Genomic DNA, 19328 nt, shown 5'->3' on the forward strand with positions numbered 1-19328 from the left:
TGTTTTAAAAGTGTAAGGATGAAGTGATTTTCACATTTATTTCCTCAGGAATGGTTATGGAAGAGTTGCAGTAATGTTGAAAGCTGCTATTAGAAAGAAGTGACTAAAATGGTTGCACTTTGGTTTCCTTGCTGCTTCAAACATCTAGCATCCTAAATTTAAATTATGTGCTCAGTCGCTGTTTATATGAATGTTGCACATTCTCGCTGAGCTTGTGCTGTTTTCCTCTCACATCTCCAAAAACAGACAAGTTAGGTTAATTGGAGGCTCTAAATCAAGTTCATGTGTATATGTCTGAATGTGAGCGGGCTTCGCAAATGAACTAGTTGCTGTTTGTGCTCAGTGCTGTAATGATAGACTATGGTTTTCTGTGATTCTGAACAGGATAAAGTACATTTCAAAATGTTTCATTTTTGAATATAAATGAAGATCAATTTGACCAATATCTAAATCCTACTTAGACATTCAGATTAAACATCCATCCATTTTCCAACCCGCTGAATCCAAACACAGGGGTCTGCTGGAGACAATCCCAGCCAACACAGGGCACAAGGCAGGAACCAATCCCGGGCAGGGTGCCAACCCACCACAGGACACACACAAACACACACTAGGGCCAATTTAGAATCGCCAATCCACCTAACCTGCATGTCTTTGGACTGTGGGAGGAAACCCACACAGATACGGGGAGAACATGCAAACTCCACGCAGGGAGGACCCGGGAAGCGAACCCGGGTCTCCTAACTGCGAGGCAGCAGCACCACCGTGCCGCTCTCAGATTAAGCATTTCACACATAAACATTTGTATTTCCAAACATTCCAATGCCTTATCCATTATCAACTTTTAAACACTTTGCCCATTCTGTCTTAATCCATTGCCCTCCGGCTGATACTTTTTTCATTCAGATGCCGGGCACCAATTTAGGAATATTTAATTCTTCCTCAAGTTATTCTTTATGTAATGTTTACGTAAGCTGAAAAAGCAAAAAATGTAGAAATGCTTAAGACTATTTGTGCTGTAGGAGGCACACAGGATGGACAAACAACCTGGCCAGGAGTCCAGAAGATCCCTTACAGAGGGAAGGAGGTCGCATCTGGACTAGACTGCCCTATTGGGTTGCCGAACATTCCAGCCATTCATTAGTAAAAATGACAAAATTCACAACCTTTGTGGATCTCAAGCATGCAATGAGAATGTGTTATCAAGCTATGATGGGCTAAATGACCTCAGGTTGTGTAATAATACCTGCTTCAAGAAAAAGCCAAAGAGAAAACCTTATACTAATGAGTGTTGGTGTTCAGTCAGGCATAAATTATGAAATTTTGAATCAAGTTTGGTTTATGTCTTATTATTCAGGTGCTGTAATATTTTTATCCATTGCCTCACAGGGCCAGAGCCAGTCTTGGCAACATCAGACACAAGGCCTTTATAGGGTACACTCACAGATGAACTCAACATGCATGTCTTTGGAATGTGAAGGGTAAATGGGAATGCATAGAGAAAAATCCAAAGGTACAGGGAGATCATGCAAATTCAGAAAATGATGAGCTCAGGATTGGACCTAGTGTCTTGAAGCTATTAAGCAATGTTATTGAGTATTTATTTTTCGTAGTTTCTCCTTCATTAATCACAGTACATTAGCAAACAAAAACATAATTTAATATCGTACATTTATATAAAACTTCACTTCATCAGGTATTGTACTGCACCACTTTTGTTACTAGTAGCATACACTCACACCATGTCACTTTAGAGTAACCAGGAGTTGGCTGCATGCCTTTATTCACTGATTACAAACCTATGTTCTCTGTCCTGTTATAACAACACCTCGTTATGCTTAAACAGGTCTGTAGGCTGGTAATGCCAATTGCTACTTCATTGTGCCACTTAAAAATATATAAACACCTTTAGTTGGACAAATTAAAATGGAATTTTAATCTCACTAAGCAGATGTAATTTCACTTTTGAATTTTCTCTATCAATTGTAAATATCTGGGAGTGCAGCTGGATGACAAATTGGACTGGACTGCCAATACTGATGCTCTGTGTAAGAAAGGTCAGAGCCAACTATACTTTCTTAGAAGGTTGGTGTCCTTCAACATCTGCAATAAGATGCTGCAGATGTTCTACCAGACGGTTGTTGCAAGTGCCCTCTTCTACGCGGTGGTGTGCTGGGGAGGCAGCATAAAGATGAAAGACGCCTCACGCCTGGACAAACTTGTTACGAAGGCAGGCTCTATTGTAGGAGTAAAGTTGGACAGTTTAACATCTGTGGCAGAGTGACGGGCATTAAGTAAACTCCTGTCAATCATGAAGAATCCACTGCATCCACTTAACAGTGTCATTTCCAGGCAGAGGAGCAGCTTCAGTGACAGACTTTTGTCACTGTCTTGCTCCCCTGACAGACTGAGGAGATCGTTCCTCCCCCACACTATGCGACTCTTCAATTCCATCCGGCGGAGTAAATGCTAACATTATATAAAGTTATTGTCTGCTTTTACATGCATTTTTATTACTATTTAATTTAATATTGTTTCTTTGTATCAGTATACTGCTGCTGGATTATGTGAATTTCCCCTTGGGATTAATAAAGTATCTATCTATCTATCTATCTATCTATCTATCTATCTATCTATCTATCTATCTATCTATCTATCTATCTATCTATCTATCTAGCACATATGTTTCCATTTCTTATTATGCTTTCAAATACATGCTGATGTAGGAAGTGCATAGAGGAGCACAATGGCAATGGCTTTTTAAAAAATGTAAGGTACAGCTTTGATATGCAGTGTAATTTGTTTTTTACAGATTTATTATCTTGTGAACACAGTGCAATTATACTTCTATTTGGCCTCAAGCTGTGCTTAAAGTGGAAGCAAATTACTGGCAGTACTCTGCTTAGTCAGCATCTTGTTCCTCCTCCAGTTTATCATTACTTTTATACAACAGGTCACCGGGCTCCCACTTGGAGGTTAAAGTGTGTGTATATTAGTTTAAGATATCAAAGGTAGGGGACTCCTCTTGAAGCTCCAAACACCATTAATATCGGCAGACTTCAGGTGCTGCCCACCATGGTGCCACTTTCATTGTCCAGCACCTGAATCTCACTGCATAGGTTATGTAAAATATAACACCACAAGAATAGCATCTAGCTGCCACATAACCCAGCCCAGGATTAGTGGGTTAACTAAAAATGGTAAATGAAAAATATTGTAATATAGCACCATGCGTCATCGACATTCATTTATTTAAAGAATAATCATGACCTTTAAAATATTAAAATGTAACAAATTCTAATACATTTTACCAGATGCTTACTCTTATAGATGTTATCAGAAAGATGTTTTAATGCAGCATGATTATGAAAGGAGTTACAGGTTCAAGCACTATAGTCATGTTAACCAAGGTAGACAGAACAGGCCAGTATAATATTAAATGTGTGCTGATTTTATTTTTTAAGCTGGAATAATTATATTGAAGAGATTAGATTAGAAAACACAACCATAAACAATTAGAGAATCAAGCAAGCTTAAATAAATGATTGGCATCTTAACTAACGGTGTCAGCACTTCCATTACCTATTTCCTAAATCCACAACAAATGCTTCAATATGGTTTCTCAATTTTTGAGTCGTCACGATGGAAACACTCTGTAGAGTCCTTTGTGCTCCAGAATATTTTGCTGTGTCTTTCAGTTTTTGTATTTTCATATATCATTTTACTATTTTGACTTTATGAGAAATTCACACTAAATTCATATTATTCCAGTTTAAATCCATAAATCAACCTTTTGGTCCTTTTTTGGGATAATCCAGTCCCAACAGAGTTTTTCAAATTCTGATGTGCTTATTGATACTGTATTTGACAGAGGTAAACACTTCATTAGATACTGGGGTATCTCCAGTTTCTCTAAAGACTGGAAAATTGAATCGCAGTTCAAGAAAAATAATCTTGACTCTTCAATCTTTTAGATCTATTTCTAACCATTGTTGTTAGGTAAAATTATAGACAAGTGTTTTTTTTAGCAATTAGGTGATTACTTGAGGGCGGCACGGTGGCGCAGTGGTAGCGCTGCTGCCTCGCAGTTAGGAGACCTGGGTTCGCTTCCCGGGTCCTCCCTGCGTGGAGTTTGCATGTTCTCCCCGTGTCTGCGTGGGTTTCCTCCCACAATCCAAAGACATGCAGGTTAGGTGGATTGGCGATTCTAAATTGGCCCTAGTGTGTGCTTGGTGTTTGAGTGTGTCCTGCAGTGGGTTGGCACCCTGCCCAGGATTGGTTCCTGCCCTGTGTTGGCTGGGATTGGCTCCAGAAGACCCCTGTGACCCTGTATTCGGATTCAGCGGGTTAGAAAATGGATGGATGGATGATTACTTGAATACCAATTTTGCTTTTGATAAGTTTCAGTCAGGTTTTTGAATAAATCATAGTACAGAAACTGCACAATTTAAAGCAGTAAATGACTTGCTAGTTAATGCTGACACAGGCCACATATATTTGTTCTTGTATTAGATTTGAGTGCAGAATATGACACCAAAGACAACAGTATCACCTAAATCACCTTGGATAATGGGTGGGCCTCTCTGGCAGTGCATTAAATTGGTTTCCGTCTTGTATACCTGACATACGTAGCATTGCTTATCTATAGCACTTGAGGGCCCCAACTCTCTAAGCCCTCTGATCCAATGTCTTCCTTGTGTTTCTGAATGGATGGATGGCAATTTACTCAAACTAAATTGCAATGCATACTGACATAAACACCTACTTTAAAAACGAGCCTTTGGAATGTGATAGAAAAAACAGGATCAGCAGAAGAAAACACAAACAGAGACAGGCAGAATAAGCAAACACCACACACTCAGTGTCTGAGTTCACAGCCATGACCCCGAAGCTGTAGGTCACTAACACAAACCACTGTACCACTTGTCCAACTTTGTGCAAGGTGATGATTTTGAAAACAAATGATTATATCCTAGTGATGAATGTGAAAGTGATAATAAACTTGCCACCACCTCCTAATTTTTATTTTGTTATTCTTTCCTGATGACTCCAGTGATGTTTTTTTCTTTAACTACTATCAAGTGGATATGTGATCTCCCATTATTGAAATGTTTAGGCCTTGTTCACACGGGCGTTAAAATCGAGCGTTTTTTTTGCGTTCGTAGCGTCAGGTGAGCGCGGATCAAGCGCCGAGTGTTTTCTACACATTGGAGTCAATGAGAGTGTTCACACGGGCTTTGGTGACGTGCGTTTGTCCGGCAGCGCGTTTATACGGCATCAAAAAAACGTTGCATGCAGCTTTTTCTTGGCGTTCAAAACCCAACGAACGCAAAGAAACCGCTTCTAGTTCGTTTTCTGCGCGTTTATTTTACGCTTTGGAGGACCGGATATTTTTATGTTTTCATATACAACATATATATTTTCATATTGCTTATTTTATTTTATTGTCTCATGTATTTTGTAAACCATGAACCTATTAATTTATGTTCTAATATAATATTTGATAACGATTATGTAGGGGGGCATTTCAGTGCATAACACCGGTGTAAGCGCACACTCGACTACTGTTTCCTTACCTCAAAAAAGTGACAAGTAGTTTCTCTTTGGGGCTAACACCAAGTCGCATATTGGTTGATCGGCGTGCAATGTGGCATTGCACCAGCTGCAGCAGACAATCAAAAGTGGAAACCGACATCCGACAGTAATTAAAAAACTTGCACGGAAATTTTCGCATTTCTTCATAAAGCACAAAAAAACTTCCTTTAACCCGACGTTGTGCAGTCAGAGGATGAACCCAGTAGCGGCGGCGATTTTTTCTCTCCCTATGTCGCCGTATTACGAGTATTTTTGAAACAAGAAGATTAATATCTAACATAGCAAAATGGTCCATATTGAAAGGAGGCACCTCAAATAAAACGACAAGGGCTTTCATATCCAGTTCCCGACACTGCCTCCACAGGTTAACACACAAACTACAATTTGGGCTGCAGGCTGGCGTTAGACAGGGACAAACGAACGCCGGTGTAGAAGTCAATCGATCGCCACCACAAAATGCAACATAAACGTCTAGGACGTTCAGAGCAAGTTCGTTTATTCAAAAACTTAACGCCCGTGTGAACAAGGCCTTAATCATTCATGTTGAAGCATTTGTTGCTTTGTAAAATACTTTTTGATATTTCTCATTTGGAAAGGTGCAGTGTAGAATTAATAATTATTGATGGATATTTCAAAATGCCGCAGTAAAGTACAGTGTCACGGTGCCATTTGTGTTCAACTTATTCATCTTGATTTTAGCTGGTAATTCTGATTTGTTATTTCTTCTAGAAATCCCAAAGGCAACACTGAACTTAAAAAATAAGTGGAAACGTCTGTATATTGGAGACACAATGACCCTGGAGTGCAGCATTGAGGGTTACTATACAGGCTGGAAATATCAATGGTACAAAGGGAGCAACATATACCAGAGGTTTCTTATTGAAGGATTCACTGGACCGACTTATACAGTTCAGTCTGTAACTCAGCCTGGCATCAAAGGTTACTTCTGTTATGCCACAAGAGATGGTTCTCCTCGTTACTCAAAGCACAGCAATGACATTAAAGTGACTATTTATGGTAAGTGTCTTATTGCAGAGAGCAGTGGTCAGTCACTGTCCAGTACAGTCAGGATATTTGGGGATGTTTATCACCACATGGCTACTCAGAGGTCTTACAGAAGGGAAGTTTAAATCATTAATTTATTGATAGATGTTTTAATTAATTTATATAAAGTCTGACATTTTTTCAGCAAGACATCAGCGACTTCTTTTGACATTATAGTCCAGTTGTAAGATGGCACTCATCCAATTCACGTCTTTAATTTCCTTTGAGCTCACTGAGTTATAAGAGAGCAATAAACAACGACCAGCACTGAAAGCCCAATACATTACTGTATTTCTTGTAAATCTCTTGTTGATGACAAGCTCATTTCCACTTTTTCTTCTATTCATCTGTCAGTTTATGAAGTGCTGGATGCTTTTGAAATTTTTGTGCAGTTTTGCTTGGTCAACCATAATTCTGTAATTGAGATGTTAGATTTGCTGCTTGTGTTTTTGTGTCTCTGTGAAGTTTAGTGGAAACATGAAAAATTTCTTCATGCCTGACACATCAGTCTCAATTTAAACTGTCTCTACTATCTTAATGCTGCCTTCCATGTCCATTTTCTCTTTTAAAATGTTTCTCAAGGTTGGACACACAGATCCAACAAAACTGAAGTGTCAGAACAGCTAAGTGACCACAACAGTCATAATGGTGATGGACACAACAGTAATGTGGTAGTTTAATCTCACGATAAATAAACCATTGATCAGTTAGGATGTCAAAGTTTGTTTTTTTTCCAACAACAAAGTGTTCTCTCTGAGCTGAATGCTATAAAATAATCTTCACAGTAAGTTACACCTACCTAGGCTGTCACATGGAAAAAATTGGATTTAGGCATCCACAAAAATGAACTTTTAGTTCAAAGGCTGAGTAATTTACTGCTGCAGAATGTCAAAATTCCTCATATTAAATCTGAACATCGCACTCATAGTTGTGTCTCGTACAACCGATGACCTCTTAGTCATAATCAGGACTGTTTGTCTCAGTAAATCTCAGTTTACCTTACAAATCTTGATCCTTCTTGTCCATTTTTCCATTCAGAATGAAGTCTTTATTTTTACCTTCAGTAGATGAGGAGACGTATTGTTTGTTTAAAGTTTACTGCGGTAATTCTGACTCTTATCATCTGTAACAAGAGTAAGAGGAAGCCACAGGAAGTTTTTGTTTTTTATGTTATTTCCATGCTTACCATTGATTTCTCATCCTGTCATCTTTCACTTTTAGAGAGGACAACCAAACTAGAAGTAAAGTCAAAAAATACACATGGAGAGGTATATGAAAGTGAACAGGTCAGCCTGCACTGTGGGGTTGATGGAGATCCTGTTGGTTGGATATATGAGCTGTACAAGACTGGGGATAGAAACCCTTATAAAACACAAATGGAGCACATCTTCACCATCAGCTCTGTGAATATATCGCACAGTGGGGAGTATTGGTGTCGCGCTGGAAAAGAAAAGCTTTACTCAAAAGCTAGTGATCCTGTTCAGTTACAAGTATCAGGTATGAGACTTATCTCTAGCATGCTTTATGCTCTTTGATTCATAGCAGTTACAATCAGATGCACACAAACTACTTCTGTTAATAATATTATTATAAATTCAGATTCACCATATTGAATTTCTCTTCACAAACTGCTCCTGGATGTTCATGAACAAACTCTGGCTCTTTGGTCCTCTGCTGACGTCTCAGCCAGTGGAGTTTTAAAGCTCCTTTTTTGTAAAAGCTTTTCCCTCACTTAGTCTGCAAGGCTTTCTCTGTGTTAATATTCAAAGTATGCCTTCTATGTGTATTTTATTTTTCAACTTTTAGACTGGCTATGACTGTAATGATTTTATTATTCACTGTAATTGACTCTTGTGTTCCTGTTGTGCTGAAACTGACCAATTAAGTTCTGTAAAACTCTGAGAGATGGTGTACCTTTGGTACTATCACTAACTCATTGATTGAGTTTTTGACTGCACATTCTAAAATTGTAACCTCTAAATTCTACCATTTTATTTTTATAATTTATCTTCCATTTGCGTTGTCATTTATAATGTTTACCCTCAGCACTGAATTGAAGTTAATGCCGCTGTCAAGTTATTATTCCCAGACTTAACTTTATAAGATCCCTGGTTCCACTGATTCTCCTTCTTACTAGTCAGAGGTTTATTCTTCATTGTCCTGATCTGATTAGAATGACAGCAGAACTTAGTTGTACCATCCTGTTCTGTTCTTTGTCATACATAGATAGAAACATATAGAGATAGATGGGAAAGGCACTATAAGATAGATAGATAGATAGATAGATAGATAGATAGATAGATAGATAGATAGATAGATAGATAGATAGATAGATCAATTATTTGTCTTTTGACTTTTTACAGAAGCTCAATAAATAAATAAATATTATGTTATGAAACCACCAACACATAAACAACCAACCCACCTCTCAGCTATATACCAGTATAACTAAAACCAAAGAAAACATCTGACTTGGCTAAAGGTAAAAAACAGTTGGTGTTAGTATGTCGGAGAGAGGATGTGCAGCATTGTTCATAATGTCATTCAGTTTTATTTTCATTCTGTCTTTTACTACTACCTTCAAGGAGTAAAACACACTCATCTCACCTTCAGGTTTGGAAAACTTGGTTTATGTGTTGCATTCATTCTGTAAAAGAGCAATGATGTCCTTCCATGTTGGGTTTCCCATAATATCTGAAATTGTCCTCATCTGTACTGTAAGTTAAATGCAATTACTTGTGATAATTTGAGCCTCAAATCTGTAAAGTTGCAATAGAAAATTTCAACATCTGATACAAAGCTCCTTATTCAATTCAATTCACAGTCGAAGAGGCTGAAGCCTATCCTGGCAGCACTTGGCACTAGATTGGAAACAACTCTGGATATAGGATGTCCATCGATCCTGCACCCCTTTATCTCACCCTGACATATTTACATATGTCCAATTTTTAATCACATGTTCAGGTGTCGCTTGTATCAGTGGATGGATTGATTGTTCATCTGAATGCAATCTCTAGTTGTAGAAAGTAAAGTTTTTGGCACATATTTGTCTTTATCAGAACAATTGTGACAAGAACAGGCGGCAGGCATTTTTTACCGGGGTATTACTTTAAACTAATTTTAAGTTTCAACTTAAGTTTTATGTTAAATTATTCCTGTGCTAGTAATGGATTGTCCATAACAAACCCTATGTTTTAGCACAAGGCTGCTCATAACAGCAATTATAGTACTCTTGTATACAGGTCAATATTTTTTTGTTTTTGTGCCATCTCAGTTTGAGCAATATGTTATGGATAGTTGCAAAATGACTAGTGCTAAGCTGTCAACTGATCACCACTTAGAAGAATCAGCTAATAAACCATGGAAGACCCAATACGATTTTGAAGGTGTGGTAGGAATTAGAGTGACACTGCCAATAATGGTGAAAGCAAGCAATTTTAGAAATTAGAATGATATTTTTATAAGGCTCGGTTTTGTGTAACTAATTTTTTGAATGTACAAAGGGAAATAAACTATCAAACTATAATAACTATCAGATAAACTGTCATTATTATATATACAAATACTCTTTAAAACATTTCTAATAATGAATTGCACAAAACAATGAATACTTTCTAATATAAGTGTGTTGTTACCGTATTGTACTTTGATGAACAAGAGAATCATCAGTGGCAGAGTGAATCAGTTCAAGCTCATATGAATCTAATCTTACAGGTGTTACTTGCACATTTGCCTTAAACATATACAGTGTGTATACATAGTATATACAGTGGCATGCAAAAGTTTAGGTGCTACTGGTGAAAATTTCTGGATTTAAGGTCTCAAACAACTGTTATCAAGGTCCTAAGCCTTAATTAGCTCCTTTGGGCTATGGGTTGTTCGCAGTCATCATTAGGAAAAGCCATGTGATGCAAATTTCGCTGTATAACTTCTCAGACGCCTGAAAACTTGCCCCAAAAAGAAGCAGCCATGGGCTCCTCAAAGTAATAGCCTGGCACTCTGAAAATGACACTAACAGTCCCTTGACTTAAACATCATCTGTGAACAAACCTCAAAAGAGCAGTGCATTCATGATGGACAAATAAATCTCACAGAACTAGAGGCCTTTTGCAACGATGAATCCTCCAAATAAGATCTGAAAAACACGTAGGTGGCTCCAAGCAGCATTTACAAGTTGTAATATTTGCTAAAAGGAGTATTACTAAGTACTGACCATGCCAGGTGCCCAGAACTTTTGCTTCGAGCATTTTCCCTTTTTTGTTATTTTGAAACTGTAACTGATACAAAAAAAGTAATCTTGGTTAAAACATTAAAGAAATGTGTCATCTTTAACTTTATACCTTTTGGAAATCAGGTCATCTTTTACTTCTGCTCTATGAGTTGAATTGCATAAAATTATGAAGATATGGGTCAGGAGCTTCAGTTAATGTTCACATCAAACACCAGAATGGTGAAAAACGTGATCTGAGTGATTGCAGCCACAGCATGATTGTTGGTGCCAAACACGTATTTCTGTAACTGCTGATCTCTTGGGACTTTCATGCACAACAGTCTCTAAATTTTACCATGAGTAGTGCAAAAAACAAAAAACCTTAAGTGAGCAACAGTTCTGCAGACACAACCGCTTCATTGAGAATACAGATGGCTGGACTGGTTTGAACTGACAGAAAGTCTACTATAACTCAGACAATCACTCTGTACAAATGTGGTGTGTTGAAAAGCGTCTCAGAATGAACAGCATGTCAAACCTTAAGTACAGATGGGCTTCAGCATCAGAAGACCAGGTCGGGTTTTTTATTTATATTTTATTTTCGACTCCTGTCACTCAAAAATAGAAAGCTGAGGATGCAGTGGGCACAGGCTCACCAAAACTGTACAGCTGTACAGCCTATTCTGAAGAATCTCATATGTCTGCCGTGGCACAAAGATAGTAGGGTTAGAATTTTGCATCAAAAGCATGAATTCATGCACCCAACCTGACTTGTTCCAACTTTAAAGCTAGTAGTACTGGTATAATGGTGTGGAGACTTTGTTCTTGACACACTTTAAGGCCAGTTAATACCAATCAGTTATCACTTGAAAGTCATTGCCTATTTGAGCATGGTTGCATCTCTTCATGGCCACAATTGACCCATTTCCAAATGTCCACTTCCAGTATTATAAGGCATCATGTCACAAAGCCAACAGGTTTCATGAACATGGCAATGAGCTCAGTGGTCCTTCAGTGGCCTTCCCTGTCACTGGATCTGAATCCAATTGACCACTTTTGGCATGGAGTAAAAGAGATAGATAGATACTTCATTAACGGGAGATTCACAGCACTAATTTGCAGCTGAGAGATCTACAGAGATTGTGGGATGCAAACTGTCAACACAGAGGAGAAGTGAGACCATTTTTGAGAGAAAAATGAGGCCTTACCCCGTATTAATATAGTATATATATATATATATATATATATATATATATATATAGCTTTCTTACGAGTTCATAATTCTTCAAGTGATACGCGACTGTGTCTCTTTTTTTTCGTAAAAACTTTAAAAACCATTGGTGGCATTGCAGCAATTCTGGTGCCTGAAAAGGGGAACATTAATAATATCAATATCCAGATACAGGAGGTGCTTCACCACAATACACAATTCTATCCATCCTGTCATAGATAGTCAATAAGCACTATTTTAAACCTTTGAGTTTCTAAATTCATTGGAACCAGTTGATATGCCACAACACAGATTATTTTTGAAAATGCAGTCACCAATATTGTTATCACATAATATTGTCACATCAAAATTGTGCAAAAGAATAAAGCCTGCGTTAAGAAACTCATGCCAAATGTGATCAAAACAATAATTTTTACAGACAATGATAAAGGAGAAGATTTCATGCTTTCTTACAACACCTATTGACATGCCTTTTAATGTTAATTAACTACAATATCCAGTGTGATTTGCATTTGCTATGGCAATAAAAAAGACTCAAGGACAGTCCCTCAAGGTAGCAGGCATTAACTGAGAAAGTCCATGCTTTTCCCATGGTTGGCCATATTTGGCTTCCTCTAGAGTTGGCACACCAAAACATCTATACAGTTATGCACAAGACTGGAAGACTAAAAATATTGAATATTGCAAAGCATTGCATTAATTAATTGCAATTATACATGTAGGTATTTAGTATAGAAAATCAAAATAATACACTATATGAATCTTTAAATTAAATATAACTCAATTAATCTAAGTATGTTTTTATTTTATTTTCACATTTCCACAAATACTGATATTCTAGGTATAAGAAGCCAGGTCAATACTAGGAAGTTTAAGCTAGTAAGTTAAACAATGTTAAAAGGAAAAGTGCCGATATATTCACTGCATAAAATTACTAAATATGTTCTACAAATCAATTAAAATTTGTGATGTGTAAACAGTGATTTTTTAGGTAATATTTGTATGCTATTGGTTGTTTTCTGTTTATTTGGTTAATTTTTAGAACGTTGACCATCCATTTTTAAGATCTATATATATATAATTCACTAAGGGCACACTAGACAGTGAGTGCCAGATAGTGAGCGCAAGCAAGACAGAGAGTGTACGCAAGACAGAGAGCCACGCCCACCAACTCACAGAGCCCCGCCCGGCAACTCTAAGACCATGAGATATGCTCAACAGAGCCCCGCCCGCCAACTCTAACTAAGGAAAGGCAAGACAGAGAGCCATGCCCACCAAAGCCCACCCGCCAACTCTAACTAAGGGCAAGCAAGACAGAGAGCGCACGCAAGACAGAGAGCCACGCCTGCCAACTCACAGAGCCCCGCCCACCAACTCTAAGACCATGGGATACTCATGACAGAGCCCCTCCCGCTGTCTCTAATCCTACTTCCGTGTCCACCATCGCTCTTGATCAAACAGCAATAATTAGCAAACAAACAAAGATAACTGGCAGTAACAGTGCAAAATTCACAATAGGTATGCCAGTTTGAAAAGATAAGTTTTGAGGGTAGTTTTAAAATGTGTTATTGAATCAAGCTGATGTATATGAGAACGAAGAGATTTCCCAAGTTGAGGAGCACCAGGAGAGACGCCCGAGCTCCCATAGCACAGAGTTTGATGTGTGGTACAGAAAGTACAGCTGCAGATGAGAATCAGAGTGAGTGAGAGGAGTGTCAGTCTGTAGGAGATCAGTGAGGTTGTGGAAAGCTTTAAATGTTAAGAGCGGTATTTAGTATTGTATTCTGTAGTTAACAGGGAGCCAGTAAAGTTGAGAGAGAATCGGTGTGATATGTTCAGTGGATTTAGAACAGCAGGTTATTATCCTGGCAGCAGAATTTTGAATAAACTGTAAGTGATGGATACGTTTTTGTGGGATGACAGATAAAATAGCATTACAGTAATCTATACGTGAGGTGACTCGGTCATTAACCAATACTTTAGTACTGTGTTGCATAAGAACAGGACGAAGTCTAGAAATGTTTTGGTGACTGAAGAAGGCAGTCGGAGAAATGTTACTTATACGGGAGGAATTATTTAATAATAATAATAATTATTATTATTTAATAATTGCCATTATTAGTGTATAAATGGATATAAATAATTGCATGTAAACGATTCACCAAAATCTGTTCTATGTAAACGATACTGTTTAAAACGTTATTGTTTTTTCATCAGAAAACCTGCTTTCCACATCTACCTGTATTAGTTTAAATGGCACTTTTGCCACTCGCAATAGGTTGGACACGCTGACTTATCGTGTCGACTGGGCAAAACAGTGAATGTGGTGTCTATCTATATATGTCTATGTTTTCCATAGCCTGCTACAGGAAGGTACTCTCTCAACCATTGGCATTGGTTTCGCTCCTTGCTATTTTTGTTATACTGTGACGGTGGTTTTCTAAGCCGTTGTTGTTATGGTGTATAAAATCTGTACATTTTGGTTTCCATTATATTTTGTTCAAGACAAGACAACAGATGAAATTAAATTAAAGCAGGTTTTCTTCCCTTACACCTTACTTTTATAACACTTGTTCATAGCTTCATGCTAATTTGGTTTTATAGCCTGGGAAAGGATGCTGAGCTGATACCTCAGGCTATTGATGGATGGACATCTGGAACAACAATTTGCTTTATAGCCTAGGACAGGAAGAACTACTAATGCCTCCGAGTACATCAAAGGTTTTGTTGTGTGGGAAAACGGACATTGAATTAATTCATCAATCATTTGGACAGCCAGCCAATCAGGTGCATGTGTTTTGAAACCAAGGCTTGACATTTCATAATAAATATGCCTTGGTTTGGAAAGAAGAAGAGAGAAGCAAAGGGAGAAGAAAGAGAAGCAAAGGGAGAAGAAGAAAGAAGAAGAGGAATGGACGAAGACGGCCCTGGTCAAAATCAAATCAAACGCCTCCCTGGGACATTCATCCTTGTCATCTGTAACTTTTTCGTAAGCTTTTTTCTAAAGACTATATATATTCAGACTTTCCTATCACTACCTATTTTCTAGTATTCTTTGTTCTTGTGGTATTATTATTCTTGTAATAAATACCATGCTGCTTTTAACTTTCAATGCTTTGTCTTAATGTCTAGAGTGATTGAAGTAATAAGTTAGATTTCTTTGAGCACCTGGTGACAGCCGGATTTTTGCCATTATTTCTGTGCTGCGAGGTTTATATGGCTGAGAGTGAAGAGCGCTATACTCAACAGAAGGGACAGATACGATAAAGAAGGTATTCTTGGCTGATGAATGGCTTATAGTCAAGAGTGCTGAGTCTTTGTATGTTTAAATGTATTCTTGTAGACCAAAAGTAATATTTAGGTCTGAGATATCACTAAAACTTCGTATTGTTGTTCTTGCCGAAAATAAGTAAGTCTCTTGAAGTGCTGAATCACAGGCTGTTATTCCTATAGCACTTGTGTGGTTTAAAGTGCTAAGGGTTAATCAGCGTGTGTGTGTCATTCATGGAGCACTGTTGTGGTTAGGGTCTGTGTGTGTGTTTATCTATGTGTGTGTGTGTTCATCTTAAAGTGCAACAGTAGACCAACCCGATAACGAACTTGACGAGAATCCTTACCCTTGAGGAAACAGGTAAAAGGGCAAGTGGAGGGAAATATTTTTTATCTTGGTAGAGTAATATTGTATTGCTCTACTTTCCCCTATTGTATTATTAATATGCAGCCTTAGAATTCCTAATCTCACAGACTTACCACTGTTTATAACTTATCCCCACCTTCCCTTCTATATCTATAACCTCAGGCAATTAGATGTAGTAAAAAGACAAGCAGGAGTTAAGTTACAAATAAAATAATGTATTACTGATAATATTCATAAATAATAACAAAATGCAAAGTACATTTGAATATTGGCAACCATACAACCTGATAAAATGGTGATGTGCAATTCAGGTGGCACACAGACTTGCAGTTACTTAAAATGTCTCTAGTTAAGGCATCGTTGGTGCTCAGCTTTCAGCCACATGTCTGTTCAATATGGCTGCTGAGCTGTGCTCTTCATTGTGTTGTCTTCATCATCACAGGTTAGCAAGAGAGATGCTTCTATCATCATATGTTGGTTAGAGAGAGAGAATGTGGTTGAGCAAGCAGATTTATAGGTTTTCTGTCCAACTCCCTACAGCGAATAGGATTTCATGGTACTTGAAGGCCTCTGAGACAAGCCAATTCCAAACAGCCATACCTCAGACCAATGGGTGAAATAGAACATCTTATCTCCTGCACAACCAAGACCATATATTACACTAACCTGGTTTTGTGTGGGTGATGGGAGAAAAGACTTTAGCAAAGAAATGCTCATCAAACTGGTTTAAGACACATCCCCCAAATCCTGTCGTAAACTTACAAAGAAAAGTCGTAAACATGGGGGATAAACAAGAATGCCTCTCACCAAGGTACCACTAAATTACATTGGTTTGCCTAAATTATAAATAAAGACATACAAAACATTTATCAAGTTATATGCAAAATGTTACATCACAACAGTTGTTATACTGAATTCCTTTCTCGCCGTTTTCCGTTCATATTCTTACACTGCTGTATGCTACAGCAGGCTTCGGCTAGTTTATAATAAAACATAAAAGAATCTACTTCCATCCATTCATCCATTTTCCAACCCACTATATCCTAACACAGGGTTAACGGGGTCTGCTGGAGCCAACACAGGGTGTAAAGCAGGAACCAATCCCGGGCTGGGCGCCAACCCACCACAGGACACACTCACTAGGGACAATTTAGGATCGCCAGTGTACCTAACCTGTATCTCTTTGGAGTGTAGGAGGAAACCCACGCAGACACGGGGAGATCATGCAAACTCCACGCAGTGAGGACTTGGGAAGCGAACCCGGGTCTCCTTACTGCAAGGCAGCAGCGCTACCACTGCACCACCATGCCACCCTAAGAAATCTACTTGTTACAGATGTGATCTCAAATGTCTAATTTCAGAGTCAGGGTTTTATTTTTCCAGACTAATGATGAAATGAGCTTGAAGATCAGGCAGTGACCTTGCTGGTGATGAACTGCACCACTTCATGAATGGACTGCTTTTTTCAGGTTTTATTCTCATTAATTAAATTTAAACCGACTTCTTCTATTTTAGTGGACTACACGACAGAGAACAGCCTTCGACTTGGAGCATCAGGTCTGGTGATGATTGTGCTGCTGATCATAATAAGCGAGTCTTTTTGGACCAGAGTGAGTTCAGCCAGTGGATCCAGTGATGACACATAAACTTTAGGCCAGCAGTGGGCACAGAAAGAGCCTTCAAAACGTAAGTGAAACAGAGACAGAAATTTGAGTTTCCTGCATAATAATAACACTTTACATTTATATAGTGCTTTTCTCACTACTCAAAGTGCTTCAGTGAGTGGGGAGCCACTTCAGACACCACCACTGTGTAGCATCCACTTGGACAAAATGACTGCAGCCATTTTTGAGCCAGCACGCTCACCACACATTAGCTATTAGGTGGTGAACACATGAGAGAAATAGTCAATTAGAGACAGGGGATGATTAGGGGGCCAGAATAACTAGGCCATGGTGGGTAATTTAGCCTGTGTATCGGAATACACCCTACTTTTTAAAAAGGATGCAATAGGATCTTTTGTGACTACAGTGAGTCAGGACTTTGGTTTCACGCCTCATCCGAAGGAGAGCGACATTTGTATAGCAGTGTCGCCATCACTGCACTGGGGCATTGGGATCCACATTCATACCACAGGGTAAGCACCCCCTGTTGGCCTCGCCAACACCTCTTCCAGCATCAAACTATGCTGTCCAAGATGGTCTCCCATCCAAGCACTGGCCAGACCCAAACATGGATAGCTTCAGGTGGATGACCTCTTCTGAAGTTCATGTGTTAGCAAAATGTGAAGCTATCTGGTGAAATCTGCCCTGTTTTAACTGGTGATGTGTTGATTTACAGGAGCAGGAGAGGAAAATGAATGAGGATGTCCAAGAACCAAAGTGAACGACATGAATGGATGGATGAATGAATGAGCAGGAGCAGCTGACCAAATATTCAAAATCGCTGGATGTGATCTTTTAAGATCGACTTTCATATACCTTACATCACAATGTCTACTGTCACAATAATGCATATCACAATACTATACAACCCTGTGAGAAGAGATGAAGGGAAAGAAGAAGAAGATGATATGTCATAATGTATAACATCAAAATGATACTGAAAACAAACTTTTACAAGCAGTTTTGTTGACACATTGATATTTCAAGCAGCGATGTGATTAAAAGTAACAACAGTTCAGCTCTAAATAACTATTTGTTTTGATACGATAGTAAGGGGTAGCCTGTTCTCACTGCACCTTGATTACATTATTTTTGTAAATAGCATGTTTTGATTTGGAGACATTTTCATTACAACGAGGTAAAATAAAAAAAACATATGGTGACTAGACGGCATGGTACTGCTGTTGCCTTGCTGTAAGGAGATCATAGTTTACATGACGGATCCTACCTGTGTGGAATTTGCATGTTCTCCTGTTTTCTACATAGGTATCCTCCAGATGCTCTGGTTTCTACCACTGTCCCAAGACTTGCATGTTAGGTGAATTAGCTGTGCTAAATTGGCCCTGGTATATGGGGATGTGTGTGCAGGTGTTCACCTTGAGATGGACTGGTGTCCTGCCCAGGGTTTGTTCCTGCTCTGTGCCTTATGTTTGCTGGGATAGGCTCAAGCCCAAACCCCCACCCACAAACCCAGTTATCCTGGTCTGGTTGAAGCAGGTTAGACAATGACATGACAGGCTTAATGACAACATAAGTACAACAGAAAGTTGGCCAGTGGACTGGAAATTTCTTGTAATTATGGCAATTCAAAATACTGAGGACTAACATTTGAAAAAAAAACATGTTGATGGCATAAAGATTTTTTTAATATTTCAAGCTTTTATTGTACTTGTGGTCTCATTTCACTTCAAAACAGGTCAAAACAGCAATACACTTACTGGTAGAGGTAAATGCAGTGTGTTTATTGAAAACACTTTTACTAATTATTTAAAATCAAGAAGAAAACAAGGCAGTCTGTCCTCCCACATCTGCCTTATTTCTGCAGTTTTGTTGTAATTGGAAGGTTCAGTGTGTCCTGTTTCCCAAATATTTGCTGTTTTACATCTGTGGTGGTTGTTGCAAAAATTAAACTTCACAGGAATATGAATGAAGGTCATGGCAGAGAAA

At 38.4% G+C, this 19328-nt stretch overlaps 1 protein-coding gene across 1 annotated transcript in view; it reads left to right on the forward strand.

The window, feature by feature from the left end:
- LOC120519065 overlaps positions 1 to 19328 on the forward strand; it is a 125056-nt gene that overhangs the window by 22231 nt on the left and 83497 nt on the right. Inside the window, exons 5-7 of the mRNA XM_039742152.1 lie at positions 6325 to 6612; positions 7861 to 8136; positions 17233 to 17349. Coding sequence (XP_039598086.1) covers positions 6325 to 6612; positions 7861 to 8136; positions 17233 to 17349 — 681 coding nt within the window. The remainder of the gene's footprint in view (positions 1 to 6324; positions 6613 to 7860; positions 8137 to 17232; positions 17350 to 19328) is intronic.

The sequence above is a fragment of the Polypterus senegalus genome, chromosome 18 (assembly GCF_016835505.1).
Source record: "Polypterus senegalus isolate Bchr_013 chromosome 18, ASM1683550v1, whole genome shotgun sequence".
NCBI lineage: Eukaryota > Metazoa > Chordata > Cladistia > Polypteriformes > Polypteridae > Polypterus > Polypterus senegalus.